This window comes from Schistocerca serialis, chromosome 7 (genome assembly GCF_023864345.2).
Source record: "Schistocerca serialis cubense isolate TAMUIC-IGC-003099 chromosome 7, iqSchSeri2.2, whole genome shotgun sequence".
Taxonomy (NCBI): Eukaryota; Metazoa; Arthropoda; class Insecta; order Orthoptera; family Acrididae; genus Schistocerca; species Schistocerca serialis.
In genome coordinates, this window is record NC_064644.1 from 64,049,527 (window position 1) to 64,069,834 (window position 20,308).

Consider the following 20,308-nt stretch of genomic DNA (forward strand, 5'->3'; position numbering starts at 1 on the left):
TGCTTGCTCAATATACAGATTGAACAACATCGGGGACAGGCTACAACCCTGTCTTACTCCCTTCCCAACCACTGCTTCCCTTTCATGTCCCTCGACTCTTATAACTGCCATCTGGTTTCTGTACAAATTGTAAATAGCCTTTCGCACCCTGTATTTTACCCCTGCCACCTTCAGAATTTGAAAGAGAGTATTCCAGTCAACATTGTCAAAAGCTTTCTCTAAGTCTACAAATGCTAGCAACGTACGTTTGCCTTTTCTTAATCTAGCTTCTAAGATAAGTCGTAGGGTCAGTATTGCCTCACCTGTTCCACTATTTCTATGGAATCCGAACTGATCTTCCTCGAGGTCGGCTTCTATCAGTTTTTCCATTCGTCTGTAAAGAATTCGCGTTAGTATTTTGCAGCTGTGACTTATTAAACTGATAGTTCGGTAATTTTCACATCTGTCAACACCTGCTTTCTTTGGGATTGGAATTATTATATTCTTCTTGAAGTCTGAGGGAATTTCGCCTGTCTCATACATCTTGCTGTAAATATGACAAGGTCTACGTATTTAATTTCTGATAATATATTAAAGCTATCCAGAAGATACTGTCAATTTTTCATACACAGAGCAAAATTCTAGATTTTTTAAAAAACCAGTTAATAATGCGTGGACATTCAAGCCATACCGAGTCAGTCGTGCCCAGTCTTGCACTTTAAAACAGAAGATATTATACTATGGAGCACGTGATATTTGCAACTGAACTGGTTTTCTTTAATGTCATAAGAAGTTTCCCAGTACTGAAAATGGAAACTTTCTTCATCTGCCAATAACTTTCGTTTCAAAACGTTTTCAACTTTAACTGGTTATTGATAATACTTCTCTTTAATTTGATTTTACTTGCTAATGTAACAAATAAGCTATTTAACCGAGTAGTGCAAAGATTTTCTCGACTGCAACATTTTATGAATGATTTCTTGAAGCCTTCAGCTGCCGTTTCCTTTATTTCCTGTACGATTGTACACTTTTGGCCTTACGCCATTTTCAAGTATTTTTTGGATGATTTTTTGGTAACAGATTATGTCATATATGTCGTTGCTCCTATGACGTCATGTTTTGCTCATAAATTAGTTCGAGGTCACGCTCAAAAGTAACGTGCTCGTAAAATAGCGTGAATACCTCGAACTAATTTATGAGTATATCATGATGTCATAGGAGCAACGACGTATATGACATAATCTGTTACCAAAAATTCATCCCTAAAATACTTGAAAATGACCTAAGGCCGAAATTGTATAAGCGTACAGGAAATAAAGGAAATGGCAGCTGAAGGTTTCAAGAAATCATTCAAAAAATACATCGTAGCTGCGGACCCTATCGCATTGAAAGTTATGCAACATTTTAAATTTGTTTCTAGGTGCATGACCACAATGTACATTGGAACAGATTTTCACATTTGGAAAAATATTACTTTTCTGGAGTAAGTTCTGTACCTTCAGAAAAGGGCTGCAGCATAGTCAATGCTATCATTTCAAAATGGGACAATAAAATATATTAAACCTCTGTTACACATTGTTATTTATAATATAGATGTTACTGAGAATTATTCAGATGTATTCTGCAAAAAGCGAAGTCTGTCACAGCATACCGTGGCTCGCAGGCTGATATTACATGCATAATTGATGAATGTGTCTATTTATAAAACGTGTGACGTGATATGCAACACGAATGAAAAGGTTGTCCAAGCGAAAAGAACACATAAATTTAAAAAAAATGAATAAATAATTGCTGATACGACAAGAAAAATACAGCAGAGATGCTGCAGATAGTTTGCTTAGAAGTGAGACTTGTCGGGTTAAATTATGGAATGAATAAATAAAACAAGCCGTTATATGCAAAATAAAAACAACATACACTGGGGACTGTCGAGTTCGACCTTGCTGTACCTGATTACTACCGATTACATGGGACGCAGAAAAGCAATCATCAAAAAATTCTCATATCGTAGGATGTAACGGCAATAAAACGCGGAAAGAGATTACAATTAACTTAACGGAGGTTCTTCTCAGGGAGTAAATCTGTTGATGAGTAATATTTGGATGGCGAACATCCTAACGTTTCTTAACGGCTGCGGTTTTGGTTTCCTATGCAGAATGTAAATGATTCCCTTGCACGCCACTGTTCTTCACTTATTGCAAATAGCACATGTTCTTTTCAATAAAAATATTGATTTGTAACAATTTGCTAGTCATGTCCTTACTGAAAAAAGAAACGAAGGGAGAATGTATAGAAATGAAAATCGCGAGGTCACTCCAAGACAGATATTTGAACTGCGACATCAAATAGTATGATCATTACGAGAAGACCGAACCGCCGTTCTTCACAGCTTACTTTAAATTTCACTTCGTAATAAAAGAAAACCCTTGTATCAGAATTAGCACATAAAAGAACTTACTGTTCACTGCTGTCATCTCCCATTACGCAAATGTATCCGCCGTTTATAATGCGTATAAAGATAAACGTTAACTCTAGATCCCTGTCTTCCGATTTGTAAACGAGAGGTTTCAGTAAAAGGACAGCACTCAACTTCTTTCTTCCGTCCATTGTATCACTGTCGCCATGCCCTATGTCCAGGATGATGACTACCTCCCATTGACCTCTTCTCGCGCAGTCCGGAACCGCGCGACTGCTACGGTCGCAGGTTCGAATCCTGCCTCGGGCATGGATGTGCGTGATGTCCTTAGGTTAGTTAGGTTTAAGTAGTTCTAAGTTCTAGGGGACTGATGACCACAGCAGTTAAGTCCCATAGTGCTCAGAGCCATTTGACCTCTTCTCGCCAATATTTGATATAAAGCATCCGACACAGTCTCTTGTTCCACTGTCCCCACTTAAAAATGACAGTATATTGCGTAAGACTTTCAATAGATAGCGCCTTTTCAATGATTGTTTTTCATAATCCAACTAAATAAATTCTTTAAACTTGTTTCTGACTTTCATTATTCTTCGTCAGTATTTTCTGCCTTTAGTATTCTCAATACGAAGTTAATTCTCGCTACTCGATGTCTGTAAGAGAAAAAGGAAAGTGGAAATGGAAAGAAATTTCACGGATTTGAGGGTATTTCATTTTATTTCGGTGATTCCAAAGTAGAGTAAAATTTAAAAAGAACTGCGCAGTATGATCTCATTTATCCGTATAGCTCCAGGCAACAAGACCATTGGGCCGACCTTGTACGAGGTGGAAAGATGACATAGAGAAGGACATCGCAGCATTAGGAATTTCCGCAGGGTGGAGAGAGCTGCGAGAGATAGAAGGCGGTGGAAGCAGACAGTTGATGCAGCGCGTGGTCTACAGGGCCTGTGATCGCTGAGAAGAGAGAGAAAGAGAGAACGCTGCAGTCCCTATGGTGTCTATGCATGCACCCACTCTGTTAGGAAGGATATCATCCTCTCCTGAGGCAAACGGACCCATAACTGTTCTGTGCAATTGATATCCGGAACGGAATTGACGACCGAACTTGTCTCACGCGTTTTCTATTGAGAATAGATCTAGGGATCTTGCAGGCCGATGGAGTGCCTCATTATCACGTAGACGTTTCATAGAGACACGTCCGCTGTCTGGACGAGTAATTGAAAAATGGCTCCACGATACTGTCGCATAAGAGGTAACAAATGACGACGCAGGATATTGGCGATATACCACTTGTGCAGGAAGGTTGTTTTGTAGTGATTCGGTTGATCTACTCGTATTAGCTCTGAGTATGATTGTTGGAGTTGCGCCGTCAAATTTCCTTCATCACTCCCAGCCGTGACCGTCATACCCGAAGGCTCCAGCACCATGGCGCTAAGTGTGCTACCACTTTGCCTCACCAAAACACTTGAAGAATACGACCTCTCTTCTGGTCGTCACCACAATCGCCGACGATGGTCATTCGGATAGTGTCGCGATTCATTGCTGGATACAATGTGACGCTGTTGATCAGTAATCCATGGCGCCGCTCCAAACGCAGGTGCTTCCTTTGTGGTGTTGAGGGAAGTTCAGTAGCCCGGCTCCTGCTAGTCTCCCACCACACAATGGTAGACGGACTCGTTATCGGCATGCCGGCGCAGATGTGACGGCTACGCGATGTCTGTGGGCCACAGGACGGAGGTCCTATCCGACGTGCTCCACGCGAACCTTTACGATGCGCGTACCTGCCCTCACGTCCCCGTGCAGTCGAATATCGGGCCACTGTCACGCCTACGCAAAAAATTACCTATTGCACGATTTGACCACCCCTCAACATCGAGACCCAGAATGAGGGCCCTTTCAAACTCGTCGGTACTAATTTCCCTGACACGAGTGCGCAGTATTTCCGTGTGCTTCACAGTGATCACTCAACATTTGGCGCTTTCACACTCCTTTTGTGCCATACTAATCCTGATAACAACAAAAAACACAAAAAACACTAATGCACTCTGTTGGTCCTTAAACCTGTCTTAGAGGTCTGCGACTCCAATCAGTTGCACGACCACTGATGGTGTGTATGGATACGATGTTACATTGACGTCTGAATACGTCATATGGCTGCTTCACATTTTTTGTCGGGCATTGTGTATGGTATCTAATCTGTAAAGATTGCTAAGTTTATCTCAGAGCATCTCTTAACCAAACAACTTTTATAATCCAAGTCGTGCCTCCATTACGTATTGACCAATTTGTTCCACAGTTGCTATTCGACGTTACCTTTTACTGCGAGTGTCTACTCTATACTGCGTATTCCCATCTGTTGTACATCATTTTATATTACATCAGTTTTATTTCATGAAATAAGATATATTTCATGAATCCAGTGGGCAGCAGACTCGGAAAATCCGATACATGTCTAGAATATGATCAAACTTTATACTATTACATTGACAGTATTTATTATTTTATCTTGTAATGCATGCATTTGTAACGTTCCGTGGCGATATATCTGATTAACTGAGTAGAAAAAAAGTCGTTAAGGTTTCTTCTGCTATTCATGGTATTTTAATGAAACGAATGATACTGTATAAGAAGCTTGATGAGTATGTGTGTAGAGTTAAACCACAATCAAGCATTAAACCACAATCAAGCACTATTCACATAAACACTGCAAAAGCCTTCAACAACTTTTACATTCAGTGACTATTGCAAGCAAATAGTAGGTTCAATATGTTTGTAGGTAGGCATATGTATAGTCTGACATGCACACCATCATTCTTAACGAGAGAGGCGCTCAACAGTCGTACTACCTTTGCGAGCAAACGTCATTGCGCACAGGTTATAAGTGTCGAGAGTGCCTGCTGCTAACGGAGTGATGCAGCATCTAGTTATCTAATTTTTTAGCTATGCACTATCACAGTACAAAGTGATTGAGTTAGCTAATCTCGGCTCATAGAACACCAATGAAGCTTATTTCGTACAAGAAGGGTACCAACTCTGCCCACAGTCGACTGGTATCAACAGATTGCGAAACGGTACCATCAATCTGACTTTCTGGAGGATAGTAAAAGCTTTCCATTTAGCTCGTTAAAAAAGTTACCATTGAAGAACAAATCTTCATTCGTGCCCAATCTTGTTGCCTACAGAATCTTTAATGCGAGTCAGTGTTCCAGATGTCTCTTCATTTTCACTTCACAAAGCGTAGTAACACGATACTGAAATAGCACTATTTGCAATTGCCGGTAATTACCGGTAATAATTATCACTCCAAATATAACACATTTTATACGCAGCAAATCGTAATGATGTGTAAATATTTCTTTCCCAGTAGCCTTCATACACTGGTTTCTCCACAAAATGTAAGTAAAAAAAAAAAAAAAAAAAAAAACTGAAAACACCTGTTACACACTCACGAAATCACTAATTACGAGTCATATGTTCTCGCAACTGACAAATAATAACTGAGCGAATTAGAGAAGACCTGTTATTGGAAGCGCACTGGAATGCCATGTACAGGGAGAGAGGCAAGCTTGCAGCGAGTGGAGCGAGCGAAACAGGTGGTATGGCAGCTGTTACTGACATTTCACATAATTACATAATTGGGTCGAGAGGAATTACGAGTTCCTCCGGAATAAGTATTTCAAGCATTGTTCGTATTTTGCGTACAGACAGCTTCCATCCGTACCACATGCCACTACACGAGCAGATTTACCAGCTGGATTGTAGAGAAAGTATGGAATTCTGTGCCGCAGTTCTGAGGCTATATTTTTTTTTTTTTTCAAATCAGCTGTTCCTTACCACGCACGCTGTGACTCAGTCTGGTTAAATGGAAAAGAGAGAAAATGCAATGCGAAGTACATGTTTCAAGTGTGTATGGGAACTGGATAAACATCCTAACTCCTAACTCCTCCCCCTCCCCCCCCCCCCCGTCCCAGTCCACATCCTCCTCGCCATCTCTTTGCCCATTACCGTCTTCTTCCTCTTTCTCAGTCCATCACCTCTTCAACCCTCTCTCTGTCCATTTTCTCCTCTCCTTCTCTCTCTCCATCTCCTCCTGCGCCCTCTCTCAGTCCATCGTTTCGTCCCCCTTTCTCTGTCTATTCCCTCTCTCTCTCTCTCTCGAGATCTTCTCCTGGCCCATCTCTCTCCCCCTCTCTCTGTCACCCCCCTCCTCCCTTCTATGGCAATCTTCTCCTCCTTCCTCTTACTCCATCTTCTCCTACACCTCACTCCATCTCCTATTCTGGACTGTTTCTGATCTTGAGCATTGTTTATTGTTACTGCAAATTTGGATTCTGTAGTAGCAGTAGTAATAGTAATAGCAGCAGAAGTAGAATTCTAATCATAAACTGATAAGCCATAAATACAGTTTCCCTGTTTACTAACAAAGTTTCACTGTGTATCCTTAATTTATATCCAAACATTGCGTACATAAAAAAATACGTTCTCTGGATGTGTCTATACGTTTATTACAGTGACGAGTAAAAAAATTGAAGGGAACAGGTCAAGAATCTTTCAAAATTTTTGGTAATAGCGTTTGTTCTTTTTATATATATATATATATATAAACACGCTCATATTCGAATGCGACGTTGTGTCAAAATTTCAATGCAATCGGTGAAGAACTTTGGGACATTTAAGATTTTGAACAAACGAATTTGTGGTTTTTCCTAACAACTTACTCAATTTATTACATAACAGTTATTTACCATATTGCGCTCCAGTAGGTATATAGAAAAATCCTCCAATTCGAATGCAGCACTGTTTCAAATTTTCAAAGCAATCGGCAGAGAACTTACGGAGTTACACGATTTCGAACAAACGAACGTTTATACTTTTATTTATGTAGATAGATAATGACCTCTACCGATGAAAAAGCTTTACGGATCATGGAAAGAAGAATAAAAGCAATATCCATTTTCGCTGAGATCTCGCACTGACTGCGGCAAGTGGAACATCAGAAACAGTGCAGTGTGAACGTTTGGTGATGAATTCTTTGTAAGTGATTCTTACTTCACTGAATAAGCATAGTTTATTACGGAAATGTTACCGGCTCTCTTAGAGAATATATCGCCTGAAAAAGTATCTGAATGTGATAGCGACAGGCTCGGTGTACGGATCAGCACTCGCTTGGGGCTAGGAAAACCTCATTCTGTTTTTACCGATAGAAAGACGTCACTTGGTCTGAGTTTTCGCCTGATTTGCCACCATTAGACTTTCTCTTCTGGAATGTTTTTTTGTATGTGTTTATAAACACATAATTTTGTGTTTTCCTTTTGTTGCTGTTCCTGATGCTTTTTTCAGTGTAAGTGTGTATTTCTAAATTAAACTTCCGTAAATGCTTTGAACTGAACAAAGTTATTATTTAACAAACATAATTTCTCAATTTATAGTTTTCAGCTCCCTTCAATTGGTGACATTCGCCTTTGTCTCATGAACAAGAACAGAACTGCTGCCGAATTTTTGTAAATTATCTTTAGATGCCACGTCGTTTCCTTTCTAGCTGATGTGTCGAGCCGGCAGGGATGACCAACGGTTCTAGGCGCTACAGTCTGGAACCGCGCGACCGCTATGGTCGCAGGTTCGAATCCTGCCTCGGGCATGGATGTGTGTGATGTCCTTAGGTTAGTTAGATTTAAGTTCTATGGGACTGGTGACCTCAGAAGTTAAGTCCCATAGTACTCAGAGCCTTTTCTTTATGTGTCGATCCAACTCACTTCGTATTAAACTGTTATCGAGAAATCGTATTTATAATTACAATTTCTTAGCTGCATCAAGTCAGACTGCACCATCCGTCAGAAAAGACGGTTCCTTATGATAATACGAAGTTTTCCATAAGACAGCAATTGGTTTGATGTACAAAACAGATAAATCCTATGTTAAGAAAGTAATTTTTTCGTAACTGCTTATTGGATTTTGGAAATATGGCTGTTTTGTCTGAGATTTACCACACTAGCAGCAGAAATTACTGCAGTTTTTTGGAAAAGAAAAGTTACATTGACAACTTTGTAATAAACGAAGTTCTAACAAGAGGCTAGGCTTCATTCAGTGAATGGCGGTGTTTTACAATTCGTCTGATTGAAAACAGAATTACAGTGGCACGTGCGCCGACCATAGAACCACGTCGAAACTCACTAAAATCTCGATAATCTGCCATTATAGCAGCAGTAACCCATCTAAGAACTGCGCGAGACATTTGTCGTCTTATATAGGCGTTTCCGACGGCAGCGCCGTACTCTACCTGTTTAGATATCTCTGTATTTGAATATTCATGCCAATACCCGCTTCTTTGGCGCTTCAGTGTATTTAAGACACACAGCGAGGAAAGCTGTCACTGTGAGAGGTGTAATAAAACTTTGTTTGATTGGATGGCTGCATCAGATCATCTGAGTATCCCAGCTTATCGCTCGACACGACTCTTTTTTTTTTTTCAGTATCAGTAGAGAATAAGATGCATTGTGATTTATTTGATGCAGCTTGTTTCGAAGCGACATGATCCCATAATCGAGAGCTGTGTGTGTGTTGAGGCTTTTGGGCGCTCAACATCGAGGTCATCAGCGCCCTTATCGAGGGCTAAAAATTAATACCCCATTAAGCACAGTCAAAATTAGCCCTACATTACTAAACCCTCGTAATATACGGAGGGGTCCAAAAAATGTATCCACTGTTTAAAAGTCCATAACTGGCAAACTAATTGACGGAGTTGTCTCATCTTTGGTAGTGTAATAGTTTGTAGTTCCGGCAATCGCCACACAAGAGTTGTATTGCGTTGTTTTGTTTTGTCAGATGGCAGTCGCCAGATAGTCAGTGTTTTGTTCCTAGTTGCACCTAGTTACTCGAGTAAACATGGCTGGCGCAAGCCTTACATTTGATGCAAGGAAGTCGGTTTTGAAGTGGTATTTTAAGTACGAAAACACTAATGAGGTTCAACGGCAATGGCGAAATGAGTATCAAACAGAGCCACCGACACGTTTAACGATACGTCGCGTTCGAGACAAATATGAAGCCGAAGGCTGTGTTAAAGATGTACACAAACAACGATCTGGACGATCTGTAACAGTAACAAGTCCAGCTAACTCCCGTCGTGTGTTGCAACAATTCACTCGCTCACCACAGAAGTCTGTGAGACAATGTGTCCGTGACACTGGAGTGAGTCGCTCAAGTGTTCGGCGAATCTTAAGACAGCAGAGTGGAAGTGCTACATCCCACGATTGCTACACGCAATGAACGAGGACAACCCAGATCGTAGAATGAAGTACTGCGAGTGGTTACTAACATGGTGCGCAACGATGAAGAGTTTACAGAGATGATTGTGTGGTCTGATGAGGCACAGTTCAAAAACAGTTCAAATCGCCACAATTGCATCTATTGGGCCGCCGAAAATCCGAACGTCCATGTAGACAAAGCCGTGAATTTGCCAGGAGTAAATGTGTGGTGTGGGTTGTCTTACCGTGTGGGTTGTCTTACCGCGGCTTGATTGGGCCAGTTACCGGTGAGTTGTACCTTCAGAAGCTTCAGACATCCATTTTACCTGCCATCCTTGTATAGAGACGGAGGAGTTTACTTTCAACAAGATGGCTCCCCAGCCCACTACCAAAATCGTGTTAGGGTGTGTCTCGACGATAATGTACCAAGAAGATGGATAGGCCATAGAGGTGCTGTGGAGTATCCACCACGTTCCCCAGACCTAACTCTTCTGGACTTTTACCTGTGGGGAACACTAAAAGACGTCGTTTATCGACAAAAGCCACGCACAGTCGATGAACTTCGAGAATCCATCGCACATTCATGTGCAAATATCCAACTTAACACGTTGCAGTCAGAAGTTCGTGCTGCAGTTCGTTGGCATCGTGTGTGTGTGTGGATGTTAATGGTGACCATTTCAAACACCTAGAGTGATATATTTAAGTTGGACTTGAAGCTACACTTTTACTGAAAATGAGACAACTCCGTCAGTTAGTTTGCAAGTTATGGACTTTTAAAGAGTGGATACATTTTTTTTTGACCCCTCTGTATACGATTGCAGTTGCTATCTCTTATCTGTTCCCTCCACTCTGGATACAGGAGCACCCGTGATCTTGAGCACCTTCATGGGATACATTGTTATTAACAATGGCTAGCTACGTGGTTCGCTGATGGTGGTGCTCTTGTCGCAAATATTACGAATGTTAACACTGGTGTTCCTGTTTTCTAATAGTTGGCATATTTGTTTTACTACGTAGAATTCATCTTAGTGTGGCATGATTTTCGACTGTGCCTAGTGGAATACTAATTTTAAGAACTTGGAACCGTTTCCTCCCGAAACATGTTGTGTTAAATAAATCACACAGGAGAACTGGTTCAAATGGCTCTGAGCACTATGCGACTTAGCCGGCCGAAGTGGCCGTGCGGTTAAAGGCGCTGCAGTCTGGAACCGCAAGACCGCTACGGTCGCAGGTTCGAATCCTGCCTCGGGCATGGATGTTTGTGATGTCCTTAGGTTAGTTAGGTTTAACTAGTTCTAAGTTCTAGGGGACTAATGACCTCAGCAGTTGAGACCCGTAGTGCTCAGCGCCATTTGAACAATTTGAACTATGCGACTTAACTTCTGAGGTCATCAGTCTCCTAGAACATAGAACTAATTAAACCTAACTAACCTAAGGACATCACACACATCCATGCCCGAGGCAGGATTCGAACCTGCGACCGTAGCGGTCGCTCGGCTGCAGAGTGCAGCGCCTAGAACCGCACGGCCACTCCGGCCGGCGCACACAGGAGAACTGATTCGTCTTACTCCCTACTGATATCTTTCTTTCCAAGCATCCTTACGTGGCTGCTTTGTAGGAAATGGTGAGGCAGCAGTAGAGGAGTTACACGCTGTCGGCACCACGCCTTAGTGATGAGTTATGACGTGTGTCCGGTAGGTTGCTGACGTTCTGCTACCTGGCGGCGTTCAACTGCTGGCTGCTGCTGTGCCCGGACACGCTGAGCCACGACTGGCAGATGGGGTCGGTGCCGCTGGTGGCGCAGCCGGCGGACCCGCGCAACCTGGCCACGGCCGCCTGCCTGGGCTGCGGCGCCGCGCTGCTCTACCGCGGACTCGCCGACCTCGAGGTGACAGCTACGTCTAACCCTATCCTTGTGCCAGATACACGGCCATAACTGTTGTTGTTGTTGTGGGATTCAGTCGTGAGACTGGTTTTATGCAGCTCTCCATGCTATTCTATCCTGTGCAAGCTTCTTCATCTCCCAGTACCTACTGCAGCTTAAATCCTTCTGAATCTGCTTCGTGTATTCATCTCTAGGTCTCCCTCTACGATTTTTACCCTACACGCTGCCCTCCAATACTAAACTGGTGATCCCACGATGTCTGAGAACATGTCCTACCAACCGATCCCTTCTTCTAGTCACGTTGTGCAACAAACTCCTCTTCTCCCCAATTCTATTCAATACCTCCTCATTAGTTATGTGCTCTACCCATCTAATCTTCAGCATTCTTCTGTAGCACCGCATTTCGAAAGCTTCTATTCTCTTCTTCTCTAAGCTATTTATCGTCCACGTTTCACTTGCATACATGTCTACACTCCATACAAATACTTTCAGAAACGATTTCCTGACATTTAAACCTATATTCGATGTTAACAAATTTTTCTTCTTCAGAAACGCTTTCCTTGCCATTGCCAGTCTACATTTTATATCCTCTCTACTTCGACCATCATCAGTTTTTTTGCTCCCCAAATAGCAAAACTCCTTTACTACTTTAAGTATCTCATTTCCTAACCTAATTCCCTCAGCATCACCCGACTTAATTCGACTACTTTCCTTTACCCTCGTTTTGCTTTTATTGATGTTCATTTTATATCCTCCTTTCAAGACACTGTCCATTCCGTTCAACTGCTCTTCCAAGTCCTTTGCTGTCTCTGACAGAATTACAATGTCATCGGCGAACCTCAAAGTTTTTATTTCTTCTCCATGGATTTTAATACCTACTCTGATCTTTTCATTTGTTTCCTTTATTGCTTGCTCAATATACAGATTGAATAACATCAGGGATAGGCTACAACCCTGTCTCACTCCCTTCCCAACCACTGCTTCCATTTCATACCCCTCCACTCTTATAACGGCCGTAACTATCACCACGAAAAAATCAAGTTATCACCATAAAAGCTGGTCCTAAAAGCGCCGTTTGCTATCCATGAGTTTATCAATCAAGTGAACTGCCATACCAACAAAGTACGCGAAATTTAGCCTCACTGTTCAGACAGTTGAAACGCTGTGTATATTGTGTCGCGAAGTATTTTGAAGCTGGCAGGCAAAGTAAATTTAAATTTTCGAAGTATGGTCCAGTAGCCAGGAAAAAGATAGCCTTGAAACTGTTAGTGTTTCACAAACGCATGTGTGAATGCTTATAGTTATTTTTCAACTCAGCTATTAAGTTCTTTAAAACAAGTCAGACACAGCCCATGTTTGACAAATATAGCTAACAGAAAAAAATGGTTCAAATGGCTCTGAGCACTATGGGACTCAACTGCTGTGCTCATCAGTCCCCTAGAACTTTGAACTGCTTAAACCTAACTAACGTAAGGGCATAACACACATCCATGCCCGAGGCAGGATTCGAAGCTGCGACCGTATCAGCAGCGCGGTTCCAGATTGAAGCGCCTAGAACCGCTCGGCCACACCGGCCGGCTGCTGCTGCCCCTACCAGGCGGACTTTTTAAATAGGTGTGAACAACCGTGGCATCCAACAACTGGCGATCTTTGTCGTGTTCAGGACATCGTCCTATATGTCTAAAACTGAACATTGACTCATTTTCATTCCTTCCACTACCACCTGCATTGTGATAGGCTGTGCTCTAGCATCAATGCGTCCACGTCTTTCTACATTGACTTCTTTGACTAGACTGGAATATATATAGCCGCGCGGGATTAGCCAAGGGGTCTTAAGCACCTTCAATAAGTGTTTTGGAAAAAACGAGAATATTTTCGTTTTTTGAAGGAATGCGCTGCCATTTGAGTGTATATTTCGCTGTCTTTCCTGTGTAAAAAAAAGAAAAAAAAGCGGAGTCGACAGCGTGATAGATTGATAAATTATTGCATTTCATGGTTGGCTGGTTCATAAAAAAAAATAAAAAATAAAATAAAAATAAAATACCTCCCTGGTGCCAATATTATTTCTCTTTTTACATTTTATTAAAAATATTGTTTGTGTCGTGGTACATATTTATAAAAGAAAAGAAGAGGTAATCGTTGTGCATTTTGAACCTGTAGTCATGTGTTCGCCTCTAACAATTTTTTTTTCAATATTCGACTAAAAAACAAAGAAAGTGGCTAGGATAACTGGCTTTCACCCAGCAGGCCCGGGTTCGATTCCCGACTTGGGAATAAATTTTAAATTTTCACTCCCGACTCGTGTTTGTGCTTCTGCTCTGACAAGCATCAAGAAACACATTTCATCGAAATACGTACTACTGTGGAGCAAAATCTGTTTTGATGTAATTTAATGCGTGATGGTTGTTATTGAATTTACTGGCTGTTTATTCATTGATCGAGTAGGGGTGGAGAACTCAGCCAGCCAGAAATACTTTTAAGATACTTTGTTTCACCACCATGATCGTTTTCGGGCTATCATGCCCATGTTGCAACAGCCACATTCCTTCTCTTATAGTATTACATTCATCAGCAGTGTAAGACTAACTCTAGTAGTTAGCGCCACTTCATATCCTTTATGGATAACTTCCGTAATATAGAAAAAACGTGTTAATGTGCACGCAGCTGATAATATATAAATTGAATGAAAAAAAAATAGCTCTGTAGTAACGTGCTGACCTGTGAAAAGCGTCGTCCTCCCTCGAGCATGGGTGTGTGTGTGTGTGTGTTTGTCATTAGGATAATTTAGGTTAAGTAGTGTGTAAGCTTAGGGACTGATGATCTTAGCAGTTAAGTCCCATAAGATGTCACACACATTTGAACAATTTTTTTTGGTCATATATCGATGGGTTATTCCCTCAAATTGTCACCATCTCAGCGTGGTGTTGTAGAGCTGTTACCCTGCAAACGCAGAAAACGAATTACCGCAAAATACTCGCTTTATCAGATGGCTGCGTCATTTAGTATTGCCTCCTCTAACAGCGTGATACGGTTTGGTGGCGAGAGGATTTCAGCGGTTACCTTGATTACAGACACCTGTCTTCAAATAAATTAAATTAGCATCATTTTTCTTCGAAGTGACAATTAAAAACTTGCCCTCTCCTCGCATACTACTGCCACGTCTCTGATTCTCTCCGATGAATATGTCAATTGAGATTATAAATAATATAATGCACTTTGTTTTCATCTGCCGTGCGTCAGTGACCTCGTTTTCAGTTGACTGCTGCTTCTCTGCAGACGGGGGACGTTACAAACGATTTATGAACTACAAATAAATTACAAGATTTAAGAATTTAAATGTATTATTTTTCCTTCCTTTTGAATGGAAACGGGCAAGGTGACAGTTCAATTCCAAATGAAACAAATGGTTGGAATAACGTCGCACATTGCATTAGGAAGTCTTCTTTATTCATTGACGGTAACTACACTGTGTCGCCGCTTTCAAGTGTGGAACATTCCTACATCTGTAGACCAGGTTCTGGATATCCACGTTGTACAGACCTACGCATTGTGCGAGCAGCGTGCTATGTCATCAGGGACCATTGGGGATCGTATGCCTGCAGCAGCATAAAGATCACGTGTGACTCCACCAAGACACAGCCAAGCATGGCTACTCTGGCGTCGTGCATTACTTCACTGGAGGGTGGAGCGGCGCTCTGTTGACTACAGTGATGTGAGTCACTTCTGTATGCATGCGAGTGATGGACGCACACGTGTACAGCACAGAGCTGGTGAGCTGCCTATTCCAGAATACATTCGCCTATGAGATACAGGTCCTGGCCCAGGCTTCAAGACCGAGCCACGTGGCGCAGTGGTTAGCACACTGGACTCGCATTCGGGAGGACGAAGGTTCAATCCCACGTCCAGCCATCCTCATTTAGGTTTTCCGTGATTTCCCTAAATCCCTCCAGGCAAATACCGGGATGGTTCCTTTGAAAGGGCAAGGCCGACTTCCTTCCCCGTCCTTCCATATTCCGATGAGACCGATGACCTCGCTGTTTGGTCTCTTCCCCCAAACTATCCAATCCAATCCAATCCAGGCTTCAAGATGTGAGGGCAATCAATTACAAACTAGCCGTCGTATTTCGCGTTTCTACAGGGTAAAGTAACAAGTACCAGCTACAATGCACAGACTGTTAGCACCGTTCCACTGCGGTTTCATCGACAACAGGGTAGTGTCCTGTTTCAGCAGGGAAATGCACGTTCACATACGGCTGCTGCGACGCAATTTGCTATTCGTCAAGATCACAAAATCTCTCATCAATTGAACAGGTAAGGAACATGATGAAGTTGGAACTGACTCATTGTCCAGGTCCTGAAAGGGTCATTGACTGGTGCAAAAGGAGCAATATTCTTGAGCCGGTCTACATCTACACCTACATCTACATTTATATTCCACAAGCCACCCAACGGTGTGTGGCGGAGGGCCCTTTACATGCCACTGTCGTTACCTCCCATTTCTGTTCCAGTCACTTACGGTTTGCGAAAAGAACGACTGCCGGAAAGCCTCCGTACCCGCTCGAATCTCTCTAATTTTACATTCGTTACCTCCTCGGGAGGTATAAGTAGGGGGAAGGAATATATTCGATACATCATCCAGAAACGCACCCTCTCGAAACCTGGACAGCAAGCTACACCGCGATGCAGAGCGCCTCTCTTGCAGAGTCTGCCACTTGAGTTTGCTAAACATCTCCGTAACGCTATCACGCTTACCAAATAACCCCGTGACGAAACGTGCCGCTCTTCTTTGGATCTTCTCTATCTCCTCTGTGAACCCAACCTGGTACGGATCCCACACTGATGAGCAACACTCAAGTATACGTCGAACGAGTGTTTTGTAAACCACCTAATTTGCTGGCGGACTATATTTTCTAAAGACTCTCCCAATAAATCTCACCCTGGCACCCGCCTTACCAACAATGAATTTTATATGATCATTCCACTTCAAATCGTTCCATACGCATACTCCCAGGTATTTTACAGAAGTAAATGCTACCAGTGTTTATTCCGTTATCATATAATCATACAATAAAGGATCCTTCTTTCTATTATTCGCAATACATTACATTTGTCTATGTTAAGGGTCAGTTGCCACACCCTGCACCAAGTGCCTATCCGTTGCAGATCTTCCTGCATTTCGCTATAATTTTCTAATTATGCAACTTCTCTGTATACTACAGCATCATCCGCGAAAAGCCGCATGGAACTTCCGACACTATATACTAGGTCATTTATATACCGAGTGATCAATAAGTCTGTATAAATTTGAAAACTTAATAAACCAAGGAATAATGTAGAGAGAGGGGTAAAAATTGACACACATGCGTGGAATGACAAGGGGTTTTATTAGAACAAAAAAAAAAACAAAGTTCACAAAATGTCCGACAGATGGCGCTGGACAGCAAAACGTCAGTGACTGCTACCGTGACGGGTGATAGGTACGCCGATATTTTACAGAATCGCATCACCCCCAGCCTGGCTGATAAACACCTGCTGGAACGTACGATGCAGGATGGCGCTCCACACCATATTGCTAGATCTCTTGCGGGCGTCGTTTGGTGTTGATCGTGTGCTCAGCCGCCACTTTCGTCATGCTTGGCCTCCCAGGTCCCCAGACCTCAGTACGTGCTATTATTGGTTTTGGGGTTACCTGAAGTCGCAAGTGCATCGTGATCGGCCGACATCCCTAGGGATGCTGAAAGACAACATTCGACGCCAATGCCTCACCATAACTCCGGACATGGTTTACAGTGCTATTCACAACATTATTCCTCGACTACAGCTATTGTTGAGGAATGATGGTGGACATATTGAGCATTTCCTGTAAAGAACATCATCTTTGCTTTGTCTTACTTTGTTACGCTAATTGTTGCTGTTCTAATCAAATGAAGCGCCATCTGTCGGACATTTCTTGAATCTTTGTATTTTTTTGGTTCTAATAAAACCCCATGTCATTCCAAGCATGTGTGTCAATTCGTACCTCTCTATCTACATTACTCCGTGATTTATTCAGTTTTAAAATTTATACTGACTTTTTGATCACTCTGTATATTGTGAAAAGCAATGGTCTCATAACACTCCCCTGTGACGCGGCAGAGGTTACTTTAACATCTGTAGACGTCTTTCCCTTGAGAACAACACGATGTGTTAAGCTTGCTAAAAACTCTTGAATCCAGCCACAAAGCTGGTCTGATATTCCGTAGGCTCTTACTTTGTTTATCAGTTGACAGTGCAGAACTGTATCGAACGCCTTCCGGAAGGAAAATGGCATCTACCTGGGAGCCTGTATCTAATATTTTCTGGGTCTCATGAACAAATAAAGCGAGTTGGGTCTCATACGATCGGTGTTCCGGGAATCCATATTGATTCCTACAGAGTAGATTCTTTGTTTCCAGAAATGACATGATACGCGAGCAAAAAACATGTTCTAAAATTCTACAACAGATCGATGTCAGAGATGTAGGCCTATAGTTTTGCGCATCTGCTCGACGACCCTTCTTGAAAACTGGAACTACCTGCGCTCTTTTCCAATCATTTGAAACCTTCCGTTCCTCTAGAGACTATCGCAGGGTACCATTCGGCACCTGTACAATCGTTTGCATGAGAGAACAAATTACTTTGTTGCCGCCAGAGGTGGGACGCAGGAATAGGGGGTGGGTGGTGAGGGCGGGGCAGAGGTGGTACAGTGTGTATTGATGCGACTGTCTGGCCACCCTTCACTGTGTCACGTACAATGCATTTGGCCTGAGCGTGTTATCATACTCTCTAGGAACGATGACCTACCTGTCACCTCACCTGTCAATAAAATGTTGTCCTTGAGGATGCTGCATTTTTCCCAACTGTGTATTAATCGTTATGAGCAAAAGAGGATTTATTGACTACTGTCGGTTTGTAGGATGCCACCTTGAGATGTATGTGGGAGACAGTAGACTTGGAATCCAGATTTAAGCTCTGAGACGCAGGGACTGACGGGGCTGGGCGCGCTGTGTGTGCTTCGCAGCCGCAGCGGCCGCCGGCGGTGCTGCTGGGGGTGCTGCTGCTGACTCTGCCCTTCCTGCCAGCCTCCAACCTCTTCATCACCGTCGGCTTCGTGCTCGCCGAGCGCGTCCTCTACATGCCCAGGTACAGCCGCGCCCGCTTTTGCCACTTCTGTAGCTGAAGGTGCTTGCTTGGTGCTGCAGATACTACTCTACGAGGGGCGTTCAACAAGTAATGCAACACATTTTTGTCTGAAAGCAGGTTGGCTTTATTCAGGATTTCAAGTACTCCACGTTATTCCCCAATCTTTTGGCTGCAAAACCTTATTTTTCAACGTAATTTCCGCTCAAAGCGACGGCCTTACCCCACGATTCTCGGAGGACCTTTATGCTTTCGTGATACCACTGTATTGGACGACGTCGGAGACAACGGTTTGTTGCATCAGTAACTACGTCACCGTCCACATACTGCTTACAGCAGAGTACATCCTTCACTGGGCCAAACAGAAACCCAGCGGACACACACCTTTGAGCACCCTAGGTGGTGGACGAATGTGTCAGCACTTCCAACAGAGATGTACAGTTGAGCATCGAGATATTTCATTATGATCGGTTGGTCATCTCTAATGAGAGTGTCCACACGTTCCAATACTTCAATCGTCCAGGACACAGGAAATCGGACAGGTTTGCGCGACCTTGTTGTGACGATGACGGATGCCTCACCCAGCGACTCACTGTGCTTTTGTTTAGTGCCAGATCTCCATAAACATTCCGCAATCGGTATGAATACCTTCGATGCTCTGGCTTTCCCCCAAAAGGAACTAAATGACAGGTTCCTGCTGGTAACGCACCTGCCTTACAGACGCCATTCTGGATGCTGTGTACAACACCGGCACCTCCCGGAACGTCATTACGCTTTAGGGGCTGTAGCTGGAAAATTCCACTATGCCTCAAACCAATCCCCCATTTTGTCAGTAGAAATTGACAGAGAAAAATGTGTGTTGCATTACATATTGAATACGCATCATCTATACAATGGGTTTAAAAATTGTGTCCTACTGTCTTAAAGGACACAGTGCTACTCAAAGTAGTACATATGTTCGCAAACAACTACTTACTCAGATTTGGGCCATTCTGTCCTATGATAGCCGTCTGTCTCTTGACACTGCAGGATCTGCTCTACGGTGGTTGAAGCGGTACAGAGTCTAGCATGAAAAGTGGAACGCGATGGTTTCAAACATTCCAAGCAGCAAATCAAATTTGTTAACGAAAACAGTCATAGCTTTACACATTGCTGCATGCATTAAGTCACAATCGGCCAAAGTGCCATAGCGTAGTAGCCATATACATTTGAATAAAATTAGTGACAAGACAAATCAATCTTCATCTTCAAAACCACTAAAGGACGTTTACAAATCACTAGCTGTTAATTCCTGTTTCTACTAACTAAGCTTCATAACCGACTCCTAAATGACATAAATTACAATGGGCGTTGTTTTTCAACCTCAGATCGGCCGCGAAATGGAAACCTCAATGAAAATAAAAAAAAAGTTTTACTTCCAACATTTATCTATAGATTCCAGCTACTTCCCTACATAGCCGCCGCTGCAACTTAGACATTTTTCGTAACACGGTCCGAAATTTCCAGTACCATCGTCATAGAAGGTGATTTTCGCCAGTTCTATACGCTGGTCTACAGCTCGCTGTCTGTGCCCAATTTCTGTCCTCATAGCCTGTGCTTCATGCGAGTGAAGAAATGAAAACCATAATACGC

The 20,308-nt window shown here is 42.7% G+C and overlaps 1 protein-coding gene across 1 annotated transcript in view; it reads left to right on the forward strand.

Moving 5' to 3' along the window:
- The window catches only part of LOC126412885 (protein O-mannosyl-transferase TMTC1-like), a 216,526-nt gene that overhangs the window by 117,669 nt on the left and 78,549 nt on the right, over positions 1 to 20,308 (forward strand). Inside the window, exons 2-3 of the mRNA XM_050082776.1 lie at positions 11,332 to 11,521; positions 18,558 to 18,679. Of these exons, the coding sequence (XP_049938733.1) occupies positions 11,332 to 11,521; positions 18,558 to 18,679 (312 nt within the window). The remainder of the gene's footprint in view (positions 1 to 11,331; positions 11,522 to 18,557; positions 18,680 to 20,308) is intronic.